A 24,926-nucleotide genomic window follows, 5' to 3' on the forward strand; every position below is an offset into this window, starting at 1 on the left:
AGGCAAGGGAGAAGCCAGATGCGGTGGCCACAGCTGGCAGCCAGGTCACCCCGCCTCCAGGTGATGCCGGAGCCGGGGACCGCTGCAGGAGCCACCTCCTGCTCTGCCCGGGTTTCCCTGGGGGCAACCAGGTGGCTAGCAGAGCGGGATGGAGCCTGGCCACCACCAAAGCCCTGCGAGTCCACGATAGCCCAGGGAGAGGGGTGAGGAAGGAAGGCGGGGGGGGGCAAAAATGAATGGGTAAATAAATACCCTCCTCTTCCTCCCGGCAGCAGGGAGGCGGCGGGAGGAGGGGTATTTACCCAGCCGGGAGGATGGAAAGGTGAGAGGGGAAGGAGCGCGGAGGAGAGTTCTCCAACAAAAGCGCCCGGGAGCGGCTCCGCAAGTGCCGACGTGCCGGGGAGGTTGGGAGACGCCATCCGGGCGCTGCCCCTAAAAAAAACCCCTTTCATCCCTCCTTCCCGAAAGCCAGGGAGCATCCGAGGGGGTCCTTTCCCTTCACCCCCCCAAAAAGAAACCACAGCGGAGCCGAGCGACTGCGTCAATTTTTAACTTTTTTTTTTTTTTCCGTTTTTTTTTTTTTCTCCTTAAAGATGACTTTCCGATTTACATTAAGACAGTTCTAACAAATTCATTCCTTGTTCACCAAAAAAAAAAAAAAAAAAGAAGAAATTATATTAAATAATTTCTGCCAATAAATAACATTTTCACCATTTTTTTTTTCTCCTTTAAACAGAACTAAAAAAAAAAAAATAAAGAACAAAAAAAAAAATAATAAAAGGAGGCAGTCTCCAGGCAACGGGCGTGTGATCCTTCAGCATCAAGAACCCTGAAATTCACCATCACTGCACCCAGCACGCGTCCCGTGGGGGTTCAGGTCCTCCCTGGCAGAGGCCACTCGGCCTCTACGTGTCCCTGTCACCGCACCAAGCCGGGTGGCATCCGTGCCCAGGCAACCGCGAGAGGCTCCCAGGGCTGGCACGGCCAGCAAAGAGGTTCTCCCAAACGCCAAAAAAAAAAACCCGAAGAAAATAAAGAAAATTTAAAATAAAATAAAATAAAATAAAATAATAAAAAAAAACAAAAACAAAACAACACAAACAACAACCCAAAAAGCTTGAACTCAACCCACCACCCGACCCCCATCGCTGACTCCCCTCCTTGTTACATGCACCTTGCTATAACATGCAAAAAAATAAACCCAGGCTGCGGAGGAGGCGGCTGGGCTTTCCCCGGGGCTGGTCGTGCTCCTTTGGCTTCCATTCCCGGAGTTTTGGTTGCCAAAGTCCGGGTGGGCAACCGGGGAGGGAAAGGGACGGGAGCTGTGAGATGAGGGGGCCGGAGACGTGCCTAGCTCCGAGGCGCTGGCTTTGTAGGGATTAGAGGAGGAGGGGAGGGAAGAGGGGAAAAATTTGCCTGTTTCTGGGAATTTTTTTGGTTTTGCCGCGGTGGGGATCGGGGCAGGGCGCTCTGCCGGGGACCTCGCTGGCCTCTGCTCCGAGGTCTTCATCACCTTCCTCCCCAAAAAGCTGGGGAAGAGGGGATGGGGTCGCCCGGCTCGGTGTTGGGAAAATGCTCTGCTTTCCCCGGGGGCGGGGGTGTCAGCACGGAGAGGGTTACGCGGCCGAGCGTTAATCAATCGAGGGGGTTAATTAGCACCCACGCACCCCAGCGCTGCTGCTCCTCACCCCATCCTATCAAGGGAAAAGGGGGGGGGGGACCAGCGCCGGCGTTGCTACAGCAACGGATGCAGCATGGCATCGGATGCAGTATGGCATCCATACGTGCTGCCCTACGGCTCCTGGGCACGGCTCGGGGAGGGGGGACACCAACATCCAGCCATCAACCGCCTTCCCTGACAGGCGGCAGCGGGGGGCAGCAGCTCCCCCCCCCCCCCGCCCCAGCCCCGGGCCGGGATGCTGGGAAACTGCGGCCCCACCAGCCGCAGGGACGCTTCCAGCAACACCCAGTTCCAGGACTGGGGGTCCCAGCACCTCGCAACGCCATCAGCCCCCCCCCTTCCCCGCTTTGCCAGGGCAGCAAACCACAAAGCCAAATAGGTTTTTTTTTTTGGGGGGGGGGGGGGGGGGGGGGCTGGCGATGCCAGAGCAGGAGAAGGTTGGGGGGTGACAAACCATGAGCAAAGCAAATCCCCCTCCGCAAACGGTCGGTCCCTGCTGAAACCCCGATGCGCGGGGGTGCCAGGCTCGGGGTTACGAGCATCATGCCCCCCCTCCCGCCCCCCCCCAGCCCCATCCACGGCACCCGTTCCCAAAGCTCCCCGATTGAAACTGCTGCTTGGGCGAGATCCCAGCCTGGGTCAGAACAACATGCCCCATCATGCACGGGCAGCACCTTTGCACGGTTTGCGCTCTCAGAGGAAGATACCACACATCGGCTCACTGTTATTTCAAGAAAGGATGCCGTTTAAAAAAAAAAAACAAAACAAAAAAAAACCCCCAAAACAAACAAACAAAAAAAAAACCAAAAAACAAACAAACAAGAAGAAGAAGAAATACTCACAGACAAAGGCAATTGGCCCCCACGCCTCGGATGGGGTTAAGAGAAGCTCGCTCAAAACATCTCGCACTTTTTTTTTTTGCAAAGCAGTGGGCGTGTAAAAAAAGGGGGGGGGGTGGGGGGGGGAAGAAAAAAGAAGAAAAAAAAAAGTGGAGGCATGCGACTCAAAAAGTCTCTTGTGAAAACCCAGTGGTCTGCTCACAGATACGGTTTCCTAAATAGCTGGCATGAAATTCAGTGACGTACGATTATAAGACAATTTTGAAAGCTTCCCGCAAAGTTGCTGTTTTCCTCTGTCGCTAGAATGGCAGCTCCGGGCCGGAGCACAAAGGGAAGACAGCAAGATCCCGAGAAGGGGTTGGCAAATATCCCTTATTAGAGGCTAAACCCGCTCACCTGCTGCCCCTGCTTGGAGAAAGCACAATAGAGAGTTTGGCTGGAAAAAAAGAAGTGAAAGCTGGCAAAGGATTTGCTTCCGAAAGCTGCTGCTTTGACTCCGGGCAATGGCAGGCAGGGGAGGACGCGGCTCAAGCGACACGCGGGGAAGGGAAACGACCAAACGAAAAGTCTTGCAAAACACTTTTTCAACACTCGCTTCAGCTCAGAGTTTAAGGGAAAGACCAAGGCTCTGCTTAAAACAGATCCAAGCTCCAAAACCTTCACCACCGCGTCCCTCTGGAAACCCTCCTGCTCACCAGGAGCTCCCCCTTCCCTCTCCAGCTCTCCACAAACACCCTGCCAAAATTTCTGCCCAGATCCACTCGGTTCTTCTACCTGCCATAAAACCACCCTCCCTCCCCTGCAGCCGAGGGGGGGGGATGCGCTTCCCAACCCGGGGGGGGCTTTTTAGCAAAGCCACCAAGCCACATCTCTACGGAAACCAGCAGCGCCGCCACCCGTCCTTCCCCAAATCTTCATCACGAGCTGGCAGACCCCCCCTCCAACCGCTGGGAAAGGCTGACGTGCCCGTGGCTCCCTCGGAGTCGGGAGGAACAGTCGCTGGCTAACAAGGTCACCAGCATTGGGGTAAGCCCCAGGAGGTGGAAGACCCCCCCGAAGGGGGACTCTGGGTGAGTGGGAGGCGACGGTGGCCCAGGGGTCACCACCGCGTCCACCCACCGCTCGCATCCTGACCAGCAAGGGCTGACGCGAGCGCAGGGCAGCGCGCCGCGGGCTCCGCGGGATGCCAGGGTGGCGGCACAGGGGTCCTTCTGTCCCCAGGTTATACAAATCACCCCCTTTTTCCTTTCCAGTTCAGTGCAGATTTCCCAAAGAGCTGCCGATGGCTAGAGACCGGAGAGAATTCCTCTGCTCTGGATCAGAGGGATTCCCAGAGGGGTTTTTCCGCTGCCCGGGCGGCCCCGGATCATAGAAACCAGGATGAAAAACCCCCGGCCGAAGCTTCGGGAAGAGCGGCAACAAGGGGCAGCGCTTCTCCCATCCGCCCTCCCCCTTTTTATCAAGAAGTTACTTTTTCCCTTGGGGCTCCACTGGAATAAAACTGAATTTACCGAAGGAAAAGGTGCTGTGATTGGTATAACCCACCGGAGGCCCTCGGAGCTAATCCCGAATATTTGGATGTCACCTTGGAAAGAGGGACGGATCCCAGCCCGTTGCAACGCGCCTTCCAGAGAACCGCTTGCAAAAAAGCAGCAGACGCAGGTGGGCAAGAGGCTGAAGGAAACACCAGCAAACTCTGGGAAGGAGAGAGTTGTGAAAAAGAAAAAAGAAAAAAAAAAAAAAAGAAAAAAAACCCCAAACCAACCCTTTTTTTTTTTTCTTTTTTTTTTTTTTTTCTCAAGCAAAGGACCTGCTTTTGAAAGCACAGGCTAACTCCGAATTGCACCAAAGTCAACGACCCAAGTTGCCTGGGACTGGTTTCGTTTCTTTTAATCCTCCCCCCCGCCCCCCCCCCCCCCACCGCCACCGCCGCGGAGGTTCGCCTCTCGCGGAGGAGAGGTCAGCTGTACAGCACAACACTCCATATACGCACTAGCAGTAAGATTGGTTTCTAAATTAAAAAAAAAAAAAAAAAAAAAAAAAAAAAAAGATGGACTTTTTATATATTGAACATAAATAAAAAAAAAAAATTACAAAATGGTCACCTTTCTTACAGAATGGATGCAAACTGGATTATGAACGTGCCTCCAGGTGAAGTTGGTTTCTCCCCTCGCCCCCACCCCACCCCAATATAATAAATAAATAAAATTCATTAAGTTTTGGATCCTTTAGTGGTGCAGATTGGGCGCTGGGACCGTTACTGGGCTTTCTTCCCCGTGCCGTTCTTGTCCGCAGAGTTTGTTGAGGTTACCAAATTTACCGGCCCGTCTGAGTGCATTGAATCCTTGCGTGGCGGCATGCGCTCGTTAATGCGATCCAGCCCGCGGGCTTCTTCGAAGCTGCGGATCTTGTGCTGCGGTGAAAATCCACGAATGGCTGCAGAGAGAAGGGCCGAGAAAAGAAGAGAATCAGCCCGAGCCGCGCATCGCCCGATAGGAGCCCTTTAGCACACGCCAGACACTACAGGACAGAGGGAGGGCAACAGAAAGCACGTGTCTGGCTACCAGAACCGGGAGGTGAATTTTTTCTTTGGCATCGCCAGTGCGTGTGGGGACCACGAGCCGGGAAATTGAGCTGCGCCAGGTCACGGCAGCAAAGTCCGGGATCCAGAGCAGCGATTTGCTCTGCTCCTCAATGGTTTGTCTTTTAATAACAGTTTAATAAAGGAACTTGAAGCCCAGACAAGTGCTCAGTGTCCCCAGACAGTGAAATCTCAGGGAACTTTCAAAGCTGAAAAACACCATACTTTTTTTTTTTTTTTTAAATAAAAATAAAATAAAAGAAGCAAAACCGAAACAACACAAAGACACCACCACAAGGCTTTAACTCCAACACAAACCACACACTGCGACACCAGGAGAGGGAAAACGGCTAGTCCTTGGGTCACAAACGCTTCTTGCATGACCAGGAGAGAACACGGGCAAGCGTCGGGAGCGACGACACCCCCCCAAGGGCAGGCGTCTCTCGGTTTCGTCACCACCAGGCTGAGGACATCACCCTTGCGGTGACAATACGGACCGAATGCTGAACTTCTTTGTACTACAGATAATTTAAGAAAAAGGGCTTTCGTGCCAAATCTTTTTACGAGGACTTGGCTGGTTTACAAACGAGCTTCCCTCGCTAATCAACAAGCTCTCTGCGCGGATGTACGGCCCCATTCATCGGTAGTTGAAGGGAACCATCAAGGAGAAAACCTCCCCACGAAAACCTCGTGAAATCTGTCGTTTCTGCAGGGAGAAAACGGCTTCTCCCACCTTGGCCCACCTGCGGGGAAGGCGAGGACGGTATCAGAGAGGCGCAATCCGCTATTTCCTACGTGATTTTGACCAAGAGCATCCAGTTCCCCAGGGGATGATGAACTCAGCCCTGAGGCATCCGAGACCACACTGCAGGACCCCAACACCAAGGTCTTGAGACACCAGAGCACAAAACCGCTCCGGAGATGGGGAACAAAGTTATGGCATTAAGAAATAGCCTCGTTGAGGCTAAAATAGACTGGAACCAGCCCACTGTGTATTTTTTTTTGCTTCCCAGCAGGGGCCCGTCCTCCCCCACTTCTGGTGATGCAAGAGTAAAAAGCTTCCAGAAGGCTGATAAAGCTCTTTAAAATTAGCGCACGCACACACAGAGATGATTTTGAGTCTCTCGCCGGATTCTAGCCATACCTTCCCGTGCCTCTACCGCTTCTACTGTGGCTGCAATACAGAAGAACAGTGGCATGCAAAAATGAAGACAGAAAAAAAACAAACAAACAAACAAAAAAAAAAAAACAGAGTGACAGTGAGTGATCTAACATCATCGCTGCGAACGCAGAGCCCACAGCCTCCCAGCCCCGGTGGAGACGACCGTAAATCAAAACCAATTGGCAAGAAAGGGGGGGGCGCGGGGCGGAAAAAGAGGCGACAGGAGCTTGAGAGGAAGGTTGAAAGGGGACTCCCTCGGGTTTAGAGCCTGCTGAGCACCCACGCGGGGGAGTCTCCTTTCCTCACCTTCTCCGGACTTGTCACAGAGATAAATCTGATGGATAGAGAGAGAAAAGCAGAGAGGTGGCTTCCTGCTCGTGCACCGAAGGGCTGGGACACGCAGGCATCCCACGGCAAGGACAGAGATCGCCTTGGACAAAGCCGTGGGTCCCCAACTGCGTATACAGCCACCCCCCGCTCCCAGTTTGGTGGCTCTAGGGCACGCCGGCCACCTTCAGGAGGTAAACAATGTGGAATTCACCCCAGAGGAAAGCCCCAACCACCAGAGCCCCACGTAAGGGAAATGACCCCCCCAGGGACACGATGACTTTCTGGAGCTGCGGGGAAAGCGAGGGGCGGTTTGTTCTCTGGGGGAGGGCAGGCAGCAGCAGATCCCAGGCTGCTCCGCTCCCGATGCCTTGAATTATACCAAAAAATAATAATAATAATAATAATAAAAAAAAAGGTATAGGCTGATGCTTCAAATCCAGTTTGGCTTCAGCTCCACCTCCTAAAAGCGTTACCAAGCAACAAGGCACCATAAAGCTGAGCCACGTCCCCGTCCTCAATCTGCTGCATCGGCTGTCCAAGTTTTGGTAGTCCCTGCCTCAACATCTGGGAGGAGGCCCTCCCCTTAAGCAGAATCCCCACTTTTAGCCTCAAAACGCCACTTTTTTTTGTTGCTTTGGACACAATGCAAAGGCCACGTGCTCCTTGAGAGGCCACGGAGGAAGAATGGAGTGTGGCTCAACATCTTTCCTCCAGATTCAGTGATTTTACTCAGCTCATTTCGCTAAGCCATGCTGCGAAAGGTTGGAGGGAGGGAAGGGGCCCCCCCACTGCTACCTACAGCCCCGTTTCTCCTCTCTCGGGGTGCAGAGGCACCCCAGAAAAGGGGGGCAGCCGCCTCCTCTCCCCGCTCGAGCACGGCTGAAGGAGGAGTGTCGGGCAGGAGGCTGCTGCGAGCAGACGGCACGGTGCGAAGGGAGGTGGGAAAACGGGAAAGGGGGGAGAGAAGGAGGCAGGACCGGGGGGAAAAGGAGTGGGAGAAGGGCAGGAAAAGCAGGGTGATGCCTGGGGGGAGCACGGAGGGGTGCCAGGAGCAGTGAGGGGTGGGAAGCCTGCAGCCATGGGAGCAGCAGGCAGGGTCGGGTAAGGCAGCAGCAAAGGTCCAGCTTGTTTGTCCTGTCTCAGGGGGATGCAGAAATGTCAGCATCCTTACTGGGGGGGCTGCCTGGCAGCCTCTTAGAGGTTCCCCCCCACCAGGGGAAGGCGCAGGGGAGTTTTACAGCATGATCCGCTCCCTGCTACAGGGGCAAAGCTGCGGCACAGCGAGAGCTGGGTGCTGGAGCCGAGCTGTAACCGCCGCCTTCCCACTCAGGCTCTGTTCCCATGCCTGCAGCAGAACTGGGGCGACAGAAACCATTATGGCTGTTATAAAAAAAGAAAAAGAAAAAAAAATCCCTACTCCTCTGCGGGCAGAGAAACCCATGAGTTTGGGAGCGATACCGCATCCTCTCCACCCCCAGGAGTGGGCAAGCAATATTTACATGTTTCTCGCTTGTGAACTATTTAATCAAGGCAAGGCAATCCCAGAACAAGCCCTTTTCTGGGCCCGCAGGAAATTACCCAGCGCTGATAGGAAGGGGAAAAGCAGGCTGGTGAGATGCCAGCATTCAAAGGCTGGCGGCAGGAAAGGATTAAAACACTAGATTACAGGATTCCCTCTGGGGACACATGTTACTGTGATAACTCATTGCCTGACCATCGGCCAATCTCCCTGCCCTGCGAGTCTAAAGCACGCAGATCGCGAGCTCAGTCCTGCTCTCGGCACACTAAGACGGAGCAGTCGGCCGCCGAGGGAGGGAGCGAAGTTATTTGCCAGCAAGCAACAGAAAAGAAACCTCCAAAACCAGATCAAAACCAGGGGGCCAAGAGAAAGTCTTAATACGAAACATACAGGCCTGGAAGAATTCTCCTTCCTTCAACTAAATCTAAGCTTCCTCTGGGATTGGCAATTTCAGAGGGTCGGAATCGGAGGGGTTTCGTTTGACGAAGAACAAACAAGCAGGCATGTTTCTGTGACATTCATATATACGCTATCACACAACAGCAGCGGAGAGGTGAAGCAGAGGATGCTCATCATGCAGCGTTAGGAGAGAAATAAATGATAAAAACTGTTGCAGAAACACACAATAAAGCAATACACATGCTTTAGGCGGGGTGCTGTTTGTTGTCTTTTTTTTTTTTTCCCCTCCTCCAGGGTATGCGGGGACATCTTGGAAGGCTCTCCACATCCCCACCTACATTTCTGCTTTTTCCTATTTCTGAATCCTTCCTCCCCGTGGGCCCGAACCATCTCTCGCATCCCCTGGCACCCTGAAATATGCCTACGGGAACCGATCGAACGGTTCAAGGGGCAGCTGAGGGCCAGGTATAGAAGTGCAGCGGGGGTGCGGTGTTGCAGGGGGCAGGAGGGTTCATACTCACCGGTCTGTAGGGTCTGCCTCCCCCCTGAGAGCACTCCCAGGGGCAGTGTACCTGTGGGAGTCAGGCCTTTGAGAGTCAGCACGCTCTCGCTCTCCTCTCTGCAAGTAAGAGGTAACGCAAGCAGTTACCAAGAGATGAATGCAATGCTCGGCTACGTCATAAAACCACAGAATGGTCAGAGTTGGGAGGGACCTTAAAGACCATCTCCTTCCACCCCCCGCCCTGGGCAGGGACACCTCCCACCAGCCCAGCTTGCTCCAAGCCCCGACCAACCTGGCCTTGAACCCCTCCAGGGATGGGGCAGCCACAGCTTCTCTGGGCAACCTGGGCCAGGGGCTCACCGCCCTCACAGCAAACAATTTCTTCCCAATATCTCATCTCAGTCTCCCTTCTGTCAGTGTAAAACCCTTCCCCCTCATCCCATGGCTCCCCTCCCTGCTCCAGAGTCCCTCCCCAGCTTTCCTGAAGCCCCTTTAGGGACTGGAAGGGGCTCCAAGGTCTCCCCGGAGCCTTCTCTTCTCCAGGCTGAACCCCCCCAGCTCTCTCAGCCTGTCCCCACAGCAGAGGGGCTCCAGCCCTGCCAGCATCTCCATGTCCCTCCTCTGTCCCTGCTCCAACAGCTCCGTGTCCTCCCGATGTCCCTAGGGCTGGAGGCAGCACTGCAGGGGGGTCTCACCCGAGCAGAGCAGAGGGGCAGAATCCCCCCCTCGCCCTGCTGCCCACACTGCTGGGGACGCAGCCCAGGCTGCGGGGGGTTTCTGGGCTGCCAGCGCACGTTGATGGCTTGTGTTGAGCTCCTCCACCACCAACACCCCCAAGTCCTTCTCCTCGGGGCTGCTCTCCAGCCATTCTCCACCCAGCCTGGATTTGTGCTTGGGATTGCCCTGACCCACGTCCACGCAAGACCGTTAGTGGCGAGCAGCATGAAAAGTGGAATCTGCCCTGTGCTGACCACAGGCTGATCTGCCAGGCACCGAGCACAACCTGCCTCGTAAATACGGCACCTCTGCTTACTCAGCCACGATGCACCAGAGCTACAGCATGGCGAATGCATCCTGAACAGGCTAAACATTCCTAATGAGCAGTATTTCTGCTGGCACAGGTGCTGGTGCTTGAGGGAGAGGTTTCTGAGGAAGTCAGATGGCCAGACACATAGAAACCACCACCTCGCGCCTTTGCCATCCGCTCTGAAGCCAGAGTCTCCTAAGATTGTTCCCCAGCAGGACTCTGCCTGCCTGGCCCACTCTGACCAACATCCCCCCAGTCACCCAGACCCCAAATGAAACTCAGACCCCAAATCCCAAGTCACTTTCTTACCGAAGAACCGAGAAGACACGCGCCATCTTCCCAATGGCTCTAATCTTATTCCTGATGATCTCTTTACGGACTGTTGTCCCACCTTAGGGAGAGAAAAAACAGAACGCCAGCATGTTTAAGGCTTTCCAGGCAGAGGTAACGTCAATATGAAGCACCTGCCTGACTCCAGGAAAAGAAATCATGGTTTACAGATTCACAGCTACACTCTCGAGAGAACAGTGCTGAGAGGATGGCAGTGAGAAGGGCAACACCAACGAGATGACACACGGACTTAAAAAGGTCTAAAGAGAGTAGAAACCACCAAAGGAAAACGGAATCGGGTAGGTCTTGTTCGAAGCTCACCAGGTTTGATCACACTACACAGGATGTAACACAAATGACTCAGCCATGTAGACACAGTTTTGCAAGGCAGAACACTGACGAATCTGACTGCTGATGAACACTGCAGAACACCGGGCTGTGCTCGCCGCGGGGAGGAGTGTCACGCAAGCATCAGCTTTGGCATCCAACGCGCACAGTGAAGGGCTGGCCGGAGCCTTGCAACTCTGCTTCGACCCCCACGCAAACACAAAGTGAGATATGTGAAACTCCCCTTCCGCTAATACAGACCCAACGGGAGAGAAAAGCATGGAGGGTAACTGAAAACGAAACAAAAAATCCGAGTAAAAGAGGTAACAAATACATCTCCTCTCAGCTGAGATTCCTCACATGGCCCAAGTACACATTAGGACAGTACAAGCCAAACCGGAGGTCTAACATGCACCCATGGCTCAGCCATGCACTAAGTGGCTGCATTCAGAAGTCAGATAGAAACGTGACCCCGTTTCTCAAGTTCCTGGAGGAACGCAGAAGGGTTAAAAAACACACGGCGCTTATGTTAAAACTGAAAGGGGATGAAGAGTCTGCCCGACTAGTCAGCTATTCAAATCCACTCCAAGGAATCTGGTGGCACAGGCAGTGAAAATTAAGCTTGTAGCAAATTCTAGCTGGGTACCTTTCTGATAGCTTGAAATGTAGTGATCTTCAGGGAGAGGAGACACCAAGAAACAAGTAGATGAAGACAGAGATAGAAGAAACAAATTTAATTTTCATGGGAGGGAGAAAGAAAAAAAAAAAAAACAAAAAACAAAAACGAAATGCAATGGGAGAAGCGGGTTAAAGTCTCAACCTTGGACCGAAGCAGCGGCACCCTGTTGTACCACAAGGGTGTTCTGCTTCTCTGACCGTCCTCCACCCTACACGGAGGGGTGCAGGCAGCTCCCCGGGCTCCCCGTGCATGCTCACAGCCCCGCGTCTTCCTCTCGGTCACCACCTCGCTCGCAAGCGATCCCCCCCCCCCGATACAAAAACTGGCAAATCAGCTCAGCATCTGTTTTGTCCCTTTCATGCATAGCTTAAAAACCAGGGCCAAAAACCGCATTCTGCTTTTTTTTGGTGGAGGGGGAGGGCGGGCGGGGAGGGTGACATGAGAAGGCGCTTTACAGAGGAGTTCACTGCAACAGATGAGAAGATCGGGGAGATATTTTGGTGTAGAAAATTTGGAATTGGGGGGAAAAAAAATAACCGCTCGGGAAGCAGTCTCTGTATAAGGAGCAGGAAACCATTCTCCAGAGTAGCTGGCAAGAAGCGTCTGTCGCAGTGAATGTAATTTAATTTCTCTGTGACTGAATAGCAAAGGAAAAAAAAATGTGTTTCCTACCCAGAACTGCACAAGGGTTGGCCAAAAAGGAACCAGAGACCCTGGCTGGGCATCCAGCTATAAATCAAGCGCTGATCGCTCTTGAGCTAGCATCATACACCTTTTCCCCACCTTCACCCCCCCACCGTTACCAGCTCGGTCGTAAGAGCATGTTTTTTACCTTCCAATGTCTCATCACCATCTGAAATCAACTCATCATCGGAGCATATGTTGAGGATGTTAACAAGCATTTCTGTGACTGTAAGAAGCACAGACAGGAAGATTAGAGAGACCTGGTGCGCACGCTTGGCAGACAAGAGGTATTTGAAGGACGAGCTGGACAAGCCAACGATTTCAAGGTCATTTATACTCTGGAAGTAGAAACCCAAAGACGCTTTTAGCCTCTTGCTGCTGGTACCTCGCAGCAGTACCCAGAGCAGACGACATGCTTTACACCTTCTGCCAAGGAGGTGGATGCAGTCCAAGCACATCAGAGATGAACCAGACGTGGGGAAGGGGGTGCCAACGTTCAGGCAGAACAGCCTGGGCTCGCTGAAGGTCCCACCTCCCCACCCCGACCGGCACAACAGGCCACCTGTCTCCAAAAATGTCAGATCTCGGGGGCAGGGGGAGGGAAATTGAACCTTTGGTTCCTCAAAGTCAAAAAAACCTCCAGCCTTCGGCACTTCAGACCTTGAAGTCATACTCCAAACGTACAACACTGGGGCGGAATTTAAAGATGTGAAAACCCTTTCACTGAGAATTTGAGGCAAAGTCTTGGTCATATTTTAAGCTGCCTCGCCTCCTTCAGAATGAAATAAGCCTTCAAATTGCAGTGAGTGCTTCCTTTTCGGTGGGCCACAAGCCAACGGGAGATTTTAATTTCTCTTGTTGCAAAGCCAGAGCGAGAGAAACGTCTCCAAATTCCGAGGTGGGGCTACGCCACCCGAGATCAGTTCCGACAGCAAGGCAGAAATAGCGAGAAGGGATCGTTCTATTGGTAAAAGCTCTCCAAAACAGGTATTGACAATTATTTCCACAAGAACTTTACCCAGTAATATGCAGATCTCCTTGAACCTGAACTGCTTTCCAGTGCTGTCTGATATTAAGGAGGTAAAACACTCTCCCAACACATTTAATAGCCCGTGGGACAGGTTCTACAGTACTACGATCAACTCGTAACAGAAATCCAAATCTCTCTTACCCTTTTCCCCTACAAAAGGCAAGGACCATGTGAAGACGTCCATGAAGTTTGGAAGCCAGTAGGGATGAGGGGAACAGTTGAACTGCCTGATGTTCATGACATTGTTTTCGTATTTCAGTACAGCAGCTGGAAGAGAAAAGGGAAGAGAACACACGTCCGTAGGCACTGTCAGCTCCTGGGAGTTCTACCCGCGCTAATTACACTTCCTCATCAACGAGAGGTTGCACTCACGCAGAATCAAACTACCAGCTCTCCAAAACGAGAAGGCTTAAGTAATATTTTTCAGTTTGCCCATTAGGTTGTTTCACTAAAGGTCACCAAAATAGTGAAGGTCAACTTAACAAAGCTGTTAGAATTCATGCAAATCAGAAGCGATGAACATAGGGCCAAGATCTAAAGCGAGGGGTAAAAAACCCAAGGAAAGTGCCCCATCATACTCGTACGGTTTTAGGGGCACAGTGAAGTTAAAAGCTTGCGTAAACCAGCAGCTTCTCTTTTATGGCAGCATTCATCAGATGTCACGTGGCTGGAAACGAGAGCATTATTCTAGGCTTTATAACTTGACAGCTAATTGCCACAGTAACACATTAAGTCTTCGAGTCAGAGAACCCAGCCACTTCCAGCTCCCCAGCTGCCGTTAGTTTAACATATAAAGCTCTTTTTTTTCATTTCGCAACTAGAGGAGAGGGTGGATGGAGAGGGACGGTGGAGAGGGATTTCCTAAGCACATGAGGACAGTACTGACGCCCAAAGAGCGGCAGAGCCCTGGCCTTGGCAGCCTTACCCTTGTTGTTATAGACATCTAGGTAATTTGGTGCAGAGAAGATTGTGATTAATGATGGAAAGCCTGTTGTCTGGCTCTTCCTGTACATTCGGTACCTGAAAAACAGGTCAAGTGTTAAAAACACCCCGGGCTGGCTACGGATAGCGTGAAAGCAGACGGAGCCCACTCGGCTACAGGGCTGCAGCACTTACCCAGCGTCCTGGGCTTCGTGAGCTCGGATTACAGATAACAAACTATTGTTCTGCAAAAATTCACAAACTGCAGGATAACTGGAAAAAAGAAAGCAAGTATTCATTAGCACGCAGCACAGGAGAAGGGAGAGCACCCACGGCCTTGGTTTCAGAAACCAGCCGCTTGCAGCATCCATTCGGTTTGTGTCCAGCATCCCCAAACAAGGCCACTACGTATTACATCATTCAAAAATTAATTGCAAAGCATTCTGTTAAACAGACCCCTGGTGCCAAATCCTCCCTATCAGCCGGGCTACAAGTGGTCTGTCAGCACAAATGCTTCTCTTTTAGACAGGAAAAGATTATTTCCTAGAGCTCCTGGTACCGTCCAATGCCTGAAAACCGTTCAAAAGGCACCCTGCCAGCTAAAAGAGGCATCTCTGCTGTCCGATACCACAATTTCGTAGAGCAACATATCCAAAGAGAGCTCAATATTGCAGGAGAGATAAAAACAAACAAGATTTTTGTGCGTTAGAGCCAACCAAAGGCTATTTCAGAGCCAGGTGCGCTGTAAAGTCCCAGGGAGTGATCTGAATAGCAATTTCTCTCCCCGAATACCTCAGTGTAAGGGGAAACAAAAAGCTCTGGTCCACCAGAGCCCCCTAAAACCCCACTTACCTGTAGAAATAGGAGCAGCCTCGAACAGTGTTGTGGGCGAAATGCTCCAGCGTTTTCTCATTGCCGTAATCCTCCGATGGATCGGACCAGAGCAGGTCACACATTGGACCAAAAGCTGGAGGCTCCTTAAACCTGTCTAACTGAAAAACACACCCCAAATGAGGACGAGGAGGTCCACGGTGGGGACAGGCAGAGCCCGGGAGCCTCAACCTGCAATTCCACGCAGGAATCAAGCCAGCCATTAACCGCACTATTAACTGTAAGCTATGTGAAAGGACGGCAGGGATTACTTACTTTCCTAATGTCATCTAGACACGTGATTTCTGGGGACAGTCCTCCGTGAACACACAGAAACTGCTGGTTTAAGAGGGCAGCAAGAGGAAGACAGTCAAAGGTATCCATACACGCATCATACACTCGCTCCGAATACTTGATTCGACCTGGAAAAAATGGGGGGCAGGGGGAGGAAAAGAGGGAAGAATTGAATTAATTCACTCATTTACACAACAAAGACCGCTCAGGCTGAAAGCAGAGTGGGGTTTTTTTAATCTTTTCTTTTTTTTTTTTTTTTTAAAAGGGGGAGTCATTCACGCATCCAATGTAAGAAGCATTAAGCAAAGCTTTGATCAGCCAAAGTGCTGATAAATAAGTTCAAGGAACCCAGTTCCTAAGGTGATACGGAAACTCTGTGTCTACGGCCACCAAGTCGCACTTTGCACCCGCGTATTAGCGCAAACGCTGACGTCGAAAATGCTTGTTGGACATGAAGATAAAAAGGCTTCACAGTAATCTGGGCATGGTCAAGAATATTCATCCCCCTTCAAGCTATTTTCTAGAACACCTGCACTAAGATGAACACAGCAAAGAAGCGAGGAGCTCGCCATGGAAGAGAAAACTTGGGATACCAATATCCCATCACTTCCCTACACCTTACCAGGTCACTTTTTTATAGAGATACATATATATATTTATACACACTTGTATTATGCTGCACCTTACCAGCCTCAGCTGCCAGGCAGATTATACACTGGGAAATGCAGCAGCTGGTTAATTTGGCACAGCACTATTCCACGATCGTTTAAGATAAGAATTTTGGGCTGGACAGGAGCGCTTTGAGTCAGAATTTGCCCAAGCCGCCTGCAGTTAAATGAATTTTCACGCAGGATCTTTGAGGGCTCCAAGTGATCACAATCTCCGCTGGATGCCTCATCTTAACAGAGGTGAAGGGGATGTTTCAATACATTAAACAGAGATACCGCGGCCTTGCCGAAAGCAGCTCAGCTTTTCCAGCAAGCTGAATACGTTCAGAAATATCTCTTGATGCTTCCCAGAGATCACAGCACGTCAAGCGCCTGTCTTCTCACATCTGCAACCCCTTCGCGGGGCAGCAGCAGTGTAACATAGCCAGATCTTCCGCCGCTCCTGCTAGAAAACGCAGCCCTGTCTATAGCAAAAAAAATGCATGAATAGAAAGTTTACCTTTCCTCCAGCTTCATTTTAGAGTTACTAACAGTTTTTTTCATCTGCACGCTATGATGTAGAAGTGGAAAGGCGGTATCTTCTGTTTTCCAAAGGGGAAAAAAAAACATCCCCATCACCTCTGGCTCTCTGGTTCAAATTGAGCCCAGCTCAACAGGAGCTCATTTACCACCATCTGATGCGTAGGGTACCCAGCAGGGAGCTGGCTGGTGTTTTCCAACTCATTTCGGAGCAAACAGATGTCATTATCTCAGTACCTATCAGCCTTACACCGGCCGGCAGCATCCAGTCCAAAGATTGGACTCGTGCCTTGTCCATAATGATTTCTTGAGGTCGGGTCCTTGAGCAACATATTCCCTATAATATTCCCTAACCAAGCGCTGCATGTTGTTGGTGTATATTCTTTTTTATTGCTCGGAGGAATGACTGTCATCCTCGGGGGAGAGGGGTCACTCCCCGACCTTTCATCATCGTGGGTTTAAAAATATGTCAAACGCCGCACAAAACTCTCTTTAACTCAACTAAAACCATCTTAAAGGTAATGATTCTCCCTAGCGCAAACACTGAGGAACAAATCCTTTATTTGCTTCCAATTGTAATCACCGATCCCAGCTGCACAATCTGGAGCTGAAAGTCATTTGGCAGTAATTATACGTTGCTGGGCCTGAAAGTCAAGGCAGGGGAGGGGGGGGTGCCTGCAAATGGCTCATCAGCAAGACAGGGAAGATGTATTCGCATTTCTGCCATCCGTACTCCTTCTTCCTAACCAGACGGCCACATCGACACGCACTCAGGAATTTACAGGACGTATCTATTTGGTTTGGGTGTTTTTATTTTAGCAGGAGCTGAAACAGAAGAGCTATGTGCGCAGGAAAAAAAAAAAAAAAAACAAAACCCAAAACGCCAGGTTTCTACAGCTCCAGAGCGAATCGACAGCACCCACGGCAGGCAGAAAAATTAAACCCCACACCTGGTCACAACACATTAATATATTTAAATCCTTACACCGCTGATACTTACATTCCTGCTTAAAGGTGAAGTATTCTGTGAGGTGCCTGCACTCATGGTTCCCTCGAAGGAGGAACAACGTTTTGGGATGATTTATCTTTAAACTCCATAAATACAGCACGCACTGCAAGAAAGGGAAGGAGGAGATGGCATGTAATAAAAACCTTTTATAGGGCACTAATCATCCCGTAGACTTCACTAAGTGTTTCTGGGAAGACACCCAACAAGCTGAATTCAAAGCGGAACCCTGATAGAAACCCAGCTCCATAATCGGCAGTAGATCTTATCTTGGCCAACTTCACCAGTGGGGGGAAAGCCACATCGAGCGTTTCTCTATATTAGGCCTGAGTTGGAGAAGTGACAAATGAGATCGCATTCAACTGAAACCGGCTCCGGGCTGGGTGGGGGCAGCTTTTCCTTCCAGCAGAAAACCAAAGCGAAAAAGCACCCATTTTCAGAGCAGCAAAGCAAAACCAGCTGCGCGGCGAGATGCGCCTTCCAGATGTCCCGCTGCAATCGAAACCAGAGAGCGGCAAGCACAACGGCCAGCCATCTTGCGAGCCTTTTAATCAACTGCATGAAATATCAAGAGAAAATTAAGCTCGATCTTCCCCACTGACTTTCCCCCCCCGCCTCCGTTTTTCTGCTTACGCGACAGTCATGTGAAGTTCAAGTTCAAAACAGGAAAAGCTTAGCCAAAAACCACGCTTACTAAAGCCTTCTGGCTTTGAAGAGGGCTTTCCACATCCCCTCTCCGAGCAGCAACACCTGTAAAATGATCGTCTTTGATGAAGCGTGGACCAAAGTTCAACTGAAACAATCGTTTGTTTTTTTTACCAGGAAATATTTCACGGTGGCTTTCCAAAGAGGCTACGTGAAGAAGGGAAGGGCTGGAAAGATGCTCTTACCCTTCCGTGCTATATGTCATCGAGCTGACGGCTAATCAGCTGGTATCTAACGCGGGGAAATGTTATCACATTTCCCTGGTTGATTTTGAGAGCTGGAAGGACAACACGTAGTGACAGGCAAGCTTGAAAATCTGGATTAAAGTCTCTAATAAGAGTTTACCCTTTAGGCTGCCATGCTACAGAAACAGCACACGCTTTTGAGAACGTGAACCGTGAAGTCTGTCAACAGTTTTGACACTTAAAAACATTGCTGATCTGGTGCACAGATCTCCGGGAACCAACTGCTGGGGCAGGGAGACAACCTTCAGGACCAAAATAAACCAGTTTCGAGCTAGTTTCCAGTACAGACACCTTAGATATAATGGTATTTAAGCACTGAATCTGCAAGGGAAGCTCTACATTAGTCATCCCAGCTACACGCAGGGATCCCTAAAACCCCAAGGAGCTGTAAAGCACCCGTCTGTGTCCAATTCAGAATCCAACCCCAAAGAAAACAAACCTGGATAGCAAATTCTGAATTTTAAAATTGAACAGAAACAAGTAATTTAAGCTGTGGTTAAGGCTAGCAAAAATAATGTTTTATTACATCTGTTAATGGGAGGAACGTTCCTACCAAAACCATTTGGTTGGATTCGATGATCTCAAAGGTCCTTTCCAACCATGAGGATTCTATGATTCTATGATTTATAATTATCCTGTGATTTAAAGCTTTAACCTCCTGCGTTTGCAACCCAAATGTCACTCTTCTGGGCTAGTGTGAGAACTGAAAAGTGAAAGTCACTATAAATGAACTAAATGACGTGCTAAGGACTGGAGAAAGCAACCGGCACTGGCGGCACTGGTGCAAAGCAAAGCAAGAAAGTAGAGAGACACCATCAAAAAAGGGAGGATTTGGGATGTACAGAAGGTCGGCAACTTGCAGAAGAGAGATTTAAAGGTACATTTGAAGTGTTTTAAAGGGAAATGGAAGCAAATGGTGTCACTCAGCACCACAGTTCTCCCTGGATATGTAGCAAGTGAACCGCAGCCGTTGAGAGCACACCTCCCCGGTACCGCTGACGTTCCCCGGGGTTTGCAGCTATTTCACGAGGACGTGGGGGCTGGCGGGTACCACTGGGGTAAGGATGAGAAAAGGACATTCGACAGCGGGTACCGCTGGGGTAAGGATGAGAAAAGGACATTCAACAGCGGGTACTGCTGGTGTACTGATGAGAAAGGACATTCAACAGCCCTCGCCAGCTCTGGAACGTTTCTCTACTCACATGCCTCATTGTAGAGATCCTTTTCCCAGATTTTCAAGGCGCTGTGCCCAGGAATTGATTACCGCCTGTTTACAATAGCCTAGTAGCAACTCGAGACAATTATGGCTTATTAGGCTTCAATAATCTGCTTTTCTCCCTATTCTGCCTATCGGTTTGAAGCCCAGAGCCAAGCATTCATGCTTATGTCCCCATGTGATCCCCCGCTTTCACTCCGCAGCTCAGGAATTGCTACCTGTAACCCAAAGCAAACACAAATGGGGCTGCCGCCAAACCTGCCCGCAACAACCTGCACCGTAATCTCTCCTACCATTTAAAAAATCCAGCATTTATGAGAAAATTATGAACATCCAGCCTGACAGCTCTTCCCGGAGCAGGCGGAGAAGAAACAGCACGGTGAAAGTCCAGCATCCCGCGTTCAGCCCTCAAATCTACCTTCGCTCGCGCCTTGCATCACTGACCGGATCTCTTTAATATTATTTTGGATAAAACAATGCATTCAATCCTGGCAAGATTAGCGTACATACAATTCCATAATTAGACAACAATCATGCATCCTATTGTGATCAGATTTGAAAAATTAGTCTGGCAAAGGTGTATGCCATTATCACGCCATCTTTACTGATAAATCTACTCTTTCCATAAATTCTATTTTTGGTTATAATAATTCACTTTATAATTTAATAAAACAATTCTATTTATTGTATTCTGGCAGGATGGTCAGATCCTCACAGACCAGGACGGTCCTCACGTAAGGGCTAGGAGATGTAACTAAAAGCGTAAAGCACTTTGAAGGGAGCATCTTTCCCACTTGCAGACTGGTGAGAGAACCCTCCACCAGGATGATGTCCCATCAGCAGCTCCAAACGGAGGTGGTCAGCCCCATTTCCGTGCTGCTTCTCAGCCCCTTCACTATAATATCCGAGTCCCTGGCCAGTTAGTCTCGCCGTCGCGGTGGGTTTTGTGGCACAGACTAAAAGCAAGTCCTCTTCCACCAGACATCAGCCGTCGCAGCTTTCACACGGCTGCTTCCCTCCCTTCTCCCCCCACAAGTCTAAAAGAAAACAACCCCAAAACACAACCCAACCAAACCACGCTTCATAGCCTCATTATACCTACTGAGAATGAACATTTTTAAATGAGAATTTCCCTAAGCTAGAGACCCAGAAATAATTTGTTGAAGACATCCAGCTGAGCTGATGAACAGAGCCTTTCGGGGGTTTTAAAGGTGGTTTTTTTTTTTTTTTTTGTCTGAGCCACAAACTGCTCCTTTTACCTTGACAACCAAACACTCACAGCGATGGGGAAAGCTTGCAAGGGTTATTTGGACTGCTAAGAAGGAACACGGTTTGCCTTAACACCTCCTTGGCCCCCGTTTTTGCGTCTTGTTTCCTGATTGCCTGCATCAGGATGCAATTATACAATTACCTCCTATTTCATTCAGTTAAAAGGTCATGATTATCAGCAGCTCTGGGCCGGCACTCGCTAATATTCCCCACCCAGCCCATGGATGCACAAGTTTGTGCGGTGACTCATGGAAGGCTGACGATGCTGGTGCTCTCCCACCTTCCCAGCGGTGACAGCGCAGGGAAACTGGGATGCCTTTTCCATCACCTAGAGCCTTTGGGAGAAAACAATCAAAACTCCAAAGCCAAAACGCTCACACATCAGCGATCTCCGCGCTCCAGACTCCAGCTTTGCATGTTGTACAAGTCTTTAAACAAAAAATATAATGCAAAGACACCCTTTTGGCACCGTTTAACCCTTTGTTTGTAGCGATTCTCACGCCAGCTGCAAATCTCCTGCGATTTCACTATAGAAACCAGTTTCTGCACACCCAGGTGGGAATCTCTTGAAACACAGCGGCTGCGCGTTGCAGTAGGTGGGAAGAAGAGGCACACATCAATAGGAATAAGGGAATGAAGCCTTCTCGACGCTGCTTTATCAGTGACATTTGGATCAGCCCCCGCATGTACTAATCAAAGCCCACCCTGATTCGTGAAAGATCAATGCTGGCTCCGTGGGGTAATGCCGCGCACGGTGGCTTTCCCTCTGCAGATGTGGGGGGGAAAGGGGAAGGACGAAGGTCAAAAGCAGCATGAAATAAGAAACTTGTGCTCAGACCTTACAAAGACCAACTGCCCCAAGGCTTTTGAGCTTGAAAACAGCAGGCTGCCCTGCACAGGGTCGAAGGGGCAAGCCACAACAGGGACCTGATGGGTTTACCTCTAATTTTCAGACCTTCCTCCTCAAAAAAAAATAAAATCCCACCACCTCTGTTCTCCAAGGTGGACTCACCACCCATCCCCCTGGAATTCTTCCATACTGTCACAGCACGCAGAGACGAGGGCAGCGATCCCCAACTCCAGCACTCAATTCTGCAGATCTGGGAGGAAAATCCCCACATCAGATCCCAGATCAATCGCAGGGTAGGAGCAGAGAGCGGGAGAAGCACTTCACCACCCAGGATCTGTAAAATTCGTGCATAGACACAGGGTACGACAACTCTCATTTGAAGGTTTCTCAGTTAATACAAACAAAAACCCCACGTCTTATCTCAGAAAGAGTTGCCGTGTTATAATCTCTTTTCCAGGTAAATACACTCAAACTGCAAACCCAGCTTGGCGCAAGCCAAACCATTTAAACAAGCGGTCAGATGCCTGTCCTTCCCCTTCCTCCCCAGGGGTTACGGGGCTCCTCCTGCAGAAATCCCAACAGCCACAACCCCACCTTTCCAGCATCCGTCCCCGCTGCCCCGGAAAGTGCTCCTCGTCACACCTTGGCTCACCGACAGCGTTTCGGAACACATGAAGCGCCAGGCTGGAAGCAATCCAGACCGCCGCTAAAGCGCAAGCTGTCGGCGGTACCCTCCTAAATCCTCTGCAGAACCCTTCAAAGAAGAGCTTGCATTAACTGCCTTCATCGCTATCCGTGAGAGTTCCTCCCCAAAATTTAACTGAGAAAGACTCCTCTGCAGACCCAACAGCTCTGCTACTCCTGCACCTTCCCTCTTTGAAGAAAAAAACGCTTACTCTGTTATTCCAGGCCAGTTTTGCCACTTTTCATGCCCCCGTTTCCCCAAATGACCCTATTACATTGCCTCCAACTGGAAGAAGCTCTCTTTTTCCACCCAGCTCTGCCTTTGCAACACCAGAAGGCTGCAATCCCGTGGGATTTGTGGCATTTACTAGCTCTCCCATCCTGCCTGCTCTGAGGCTCCCAGGTCTTCGGTAAGCCAGCAGCGATCACGGGGACCCATCGATGATTTGTCCTCTAAGACCAACAACTGGCAGCGTTACCCCAGTACTCGGTCGGTGGCATCCCACAGAGCCGCAGAATCCTAACACGCTGCCAGACATTCGGCCGATGTCTGTAAGGTGACAGCATTATTGTGACAAGGCAGATTGTCACACGGGCGCAGTGTGGTTAGATACACAATTAAATGCCTCAGCACCAAGCCCCTGGGTCACAGCGAGACATACAACAGCCCAGATGATTTATTGCTCCTTTCTCCTGACCCTGTCTCTGGCTTTGAGAGGTTGATGCTTTCACGGGGACGGTGGGGAAGCAGTGACTCAGGAGCGTAGCGCTTTTTTTTTTTTCCCCTGCAAAGCTGAATCTTGCAAGTTTTTAAACATTTGCTTCCCACTGCCTGGTAGGATCCTGTTGCCCGCAACATACAATCAACTCTCCCTCTTGTTCCCCTGACTGACAGCTACAAGTGATATTAAAACTCGAGTTCAGAAGCTAGAGTTTAGTCATTAACCCCACGGCTGCTGTTTGACTCTGTCACTGGGTGAGGATCCGATTCAAAATCATGACATTTCTGCCAAAAATCATACCGTAAGTTCCCTACATGTCCTTCCTTGCACGCAAACCTAGACTAGAACATAAAATCCAGCACAAGAAATCTGTATCTGCTAGTTTAGTTCAATACTTTTGGTTCGTTTAGTACTAGCATCCCCAGGCTCAACTTTATTTGTCACCTCTATACTGAAGTAGCCTCTGTCCACGTAGTCTCCCAGGAAGAGGTAGCGGGTGTTATTGGGTGATCCTCCAACTTCAAACAACTTCATCAGGTCAAAAAACTGCCCGTGAATGTCACCGCACACTAGGGGAGGAAGAACAGCACAAAAGAGGGACAGAATTACATGCTAAGAAAAGAAAGGTCATGACGGCAATAAGGAGCATAGCATGGCTGCGCTCTGACCCCGGCCACCCCTGCTTTACATCCAGCTTCCGCAAAGATGTGCTCGACCTACACGAGCAAAATCCTCTCTACTGAGAGTTCAGGCAATTAAAATAAAAAAAATCCTTTGCGGATGGATTCAAGGCCAGGCTGGACGAGGCTTTGAGCAGCCTGGTCTAGTAGGAGGTGTCCCTGCCCAGGGCAGGGGGGTTGGAACTACATGATCTTTAAGATCCCTTCCAACCCGAACCATTCTGTGATTCTATGGAAGGAAGACAGCAGAAAGGCTGGTTCTCCGAGCAGCTCGTGTTTCCTAGATGGCCCTGATTTAGGACTCCAGCCGCAGAAAGCTCTCTGACCTGTGATGGGAGCTTCCACTTCAATCATTGTCTTCTCGTGCCGAAGGATGGCGGCCCCATCGTTGATGATCTTCAGCGCCGCATCCTCTTCCAGGCGCCCTTCCTTCACCAAGTGGCTCTTCAAGACGTCAAGCCTCGGCTTCCCATCCTCAAACACCTCCTTCAGAGTGAGCCGCTGCGTGGGAGGAAATGGGACAGCTGGAAATGGAAGTGAAGAAGTTAGCAACACGTCTCTTTTTCGGGGAGGGGGAAGAAAAAAAAAAAAAAAAAAGAATTACAGTCTTTTCAGCGGGAGGCTTTCGTTCCAAGCCTCGAGACGAGCATGCACTCCCAAATGTACTTTCACTGAAATTATGCTCTCAAATACTGAAAGAAGAAAAGCTACGCTGCCAGAGCAACCGAATACACCCCTCAGCATGTTTAAAAAATCACTGTATGCAGACAAAAAAATGCCATATGCAGCCACAGAAAACGCGGGCACCAAAGCCATCTCCTAATTCAGCGGGGGGAGTTGTCATCATCGTGTTGCACTAAAACAGGACTGCAGGCAAATATCAGCAAAAGGAGGAAAAAAAACCCACACCGGTTCCCCGAAGCTGGCGATTAAGGTAGGAGGACCACTACGTGTCAAACTCACACTTATCAGGAAACTGCACAAACCCGCAAAGCAGAAGGTGCCTTCCCCAGGCAACAGCCTCGCACCTCCCGGTATGGGCCGCTTCAAAAAGCTTAATGCCAAGCTCAGTAATTGGTAAATCCTGGTGGAATCCAGCATTTAAGGCAAGTTAAAGCCTCATTTACTTGCAACGCATTCCCCGGGTTTTAAATCTAGGTAGAAAGCCACCCCATTAAAAGCTATTA

General features: G+C 50.3%; 1 protein-coding gene across 4 annotated transcripts in view; it reads right to left on the minus strand.

The window, feature by feature from the left end:
* Positions 1-4,316: 4,316 nt before the first annotated feature.
* Positions 4,317-24,926, minus strand: part of PPP3CC (protein phosphatase 3 catalytic subunit gamma) — a 37,332-nt gene continuing 16,722 nt past the window's right edge. Inside the window, exons 2-15 of one of the 4 annotated variants that reach the window (XM_074563611.1) lie at positions 24,066-24,263; positions 23,504-23,628; positions 17,363-17,474; positions 15,158-15,303; positions 14,864-15,003; positions 14,207-14,284; positions 14,016-14,110; positions 13,232-13,357; positions 12,209-12,286; positions 11,344-11,370; positions 10,350-10,431; positions 9,033-9,130; positions 6,246-6,275; positions 4,317-4,956 (exon numbers count right to left, since the gene is read on the minus strand). In XM_074563611.1, the coding sequence (XP_074419712.1) occupies positions 4,778-4,956; positions 6,246-6,275; positions 9,033-9,130; positions 10,350-10,431; positions 11,344-11,370; positions 12,209-12,286; positions 13,232-13,357; positions 14,016-14,110; positions 14,207-14,284; positions 14,864-15,003; positions 15,158-15,303; positions 17,363-17,474; positions 23,504-23,628; positions 24,066-24,263 (1,514 nt within the window). In that variant the 3' untranslated portion in view covers positions 4,317-4,777. The remainder of the gene's footprint in view (positions 4,957-6,245; positions 6,276-9,032; positions 9,131-10,349; positions 10,432-11,343; positions 11,371-12,208; positions 12,287-13,231; positions 13,358-14,015; positions 14,111-14,206; positions 14,285-14,863; positions 15,004-15,157; positions 15,304-17,362; positions 17,475-23,503; positions 23,629-24,065; positions 24,264-24,926) is intronic. The other 3 variants (XM_074563612.1, XM_074563613.1, XM_074563615.1) reach the window with 3 other exon arrangements.

This window comes from Larus michahellis, chromosome 20 (genome assembly GCF_964199755.1).
Source record: "Larus michahellis chromosome 20, bLarMic1.1, whole genome shotgun sequence".
Classification (NCBI taxonomy): domain Eukaryota; kingdom Metazoa; phylum Chordata; class Aves; order Charadriiformes; family Laridae; genus Larus; species Larus michahellis.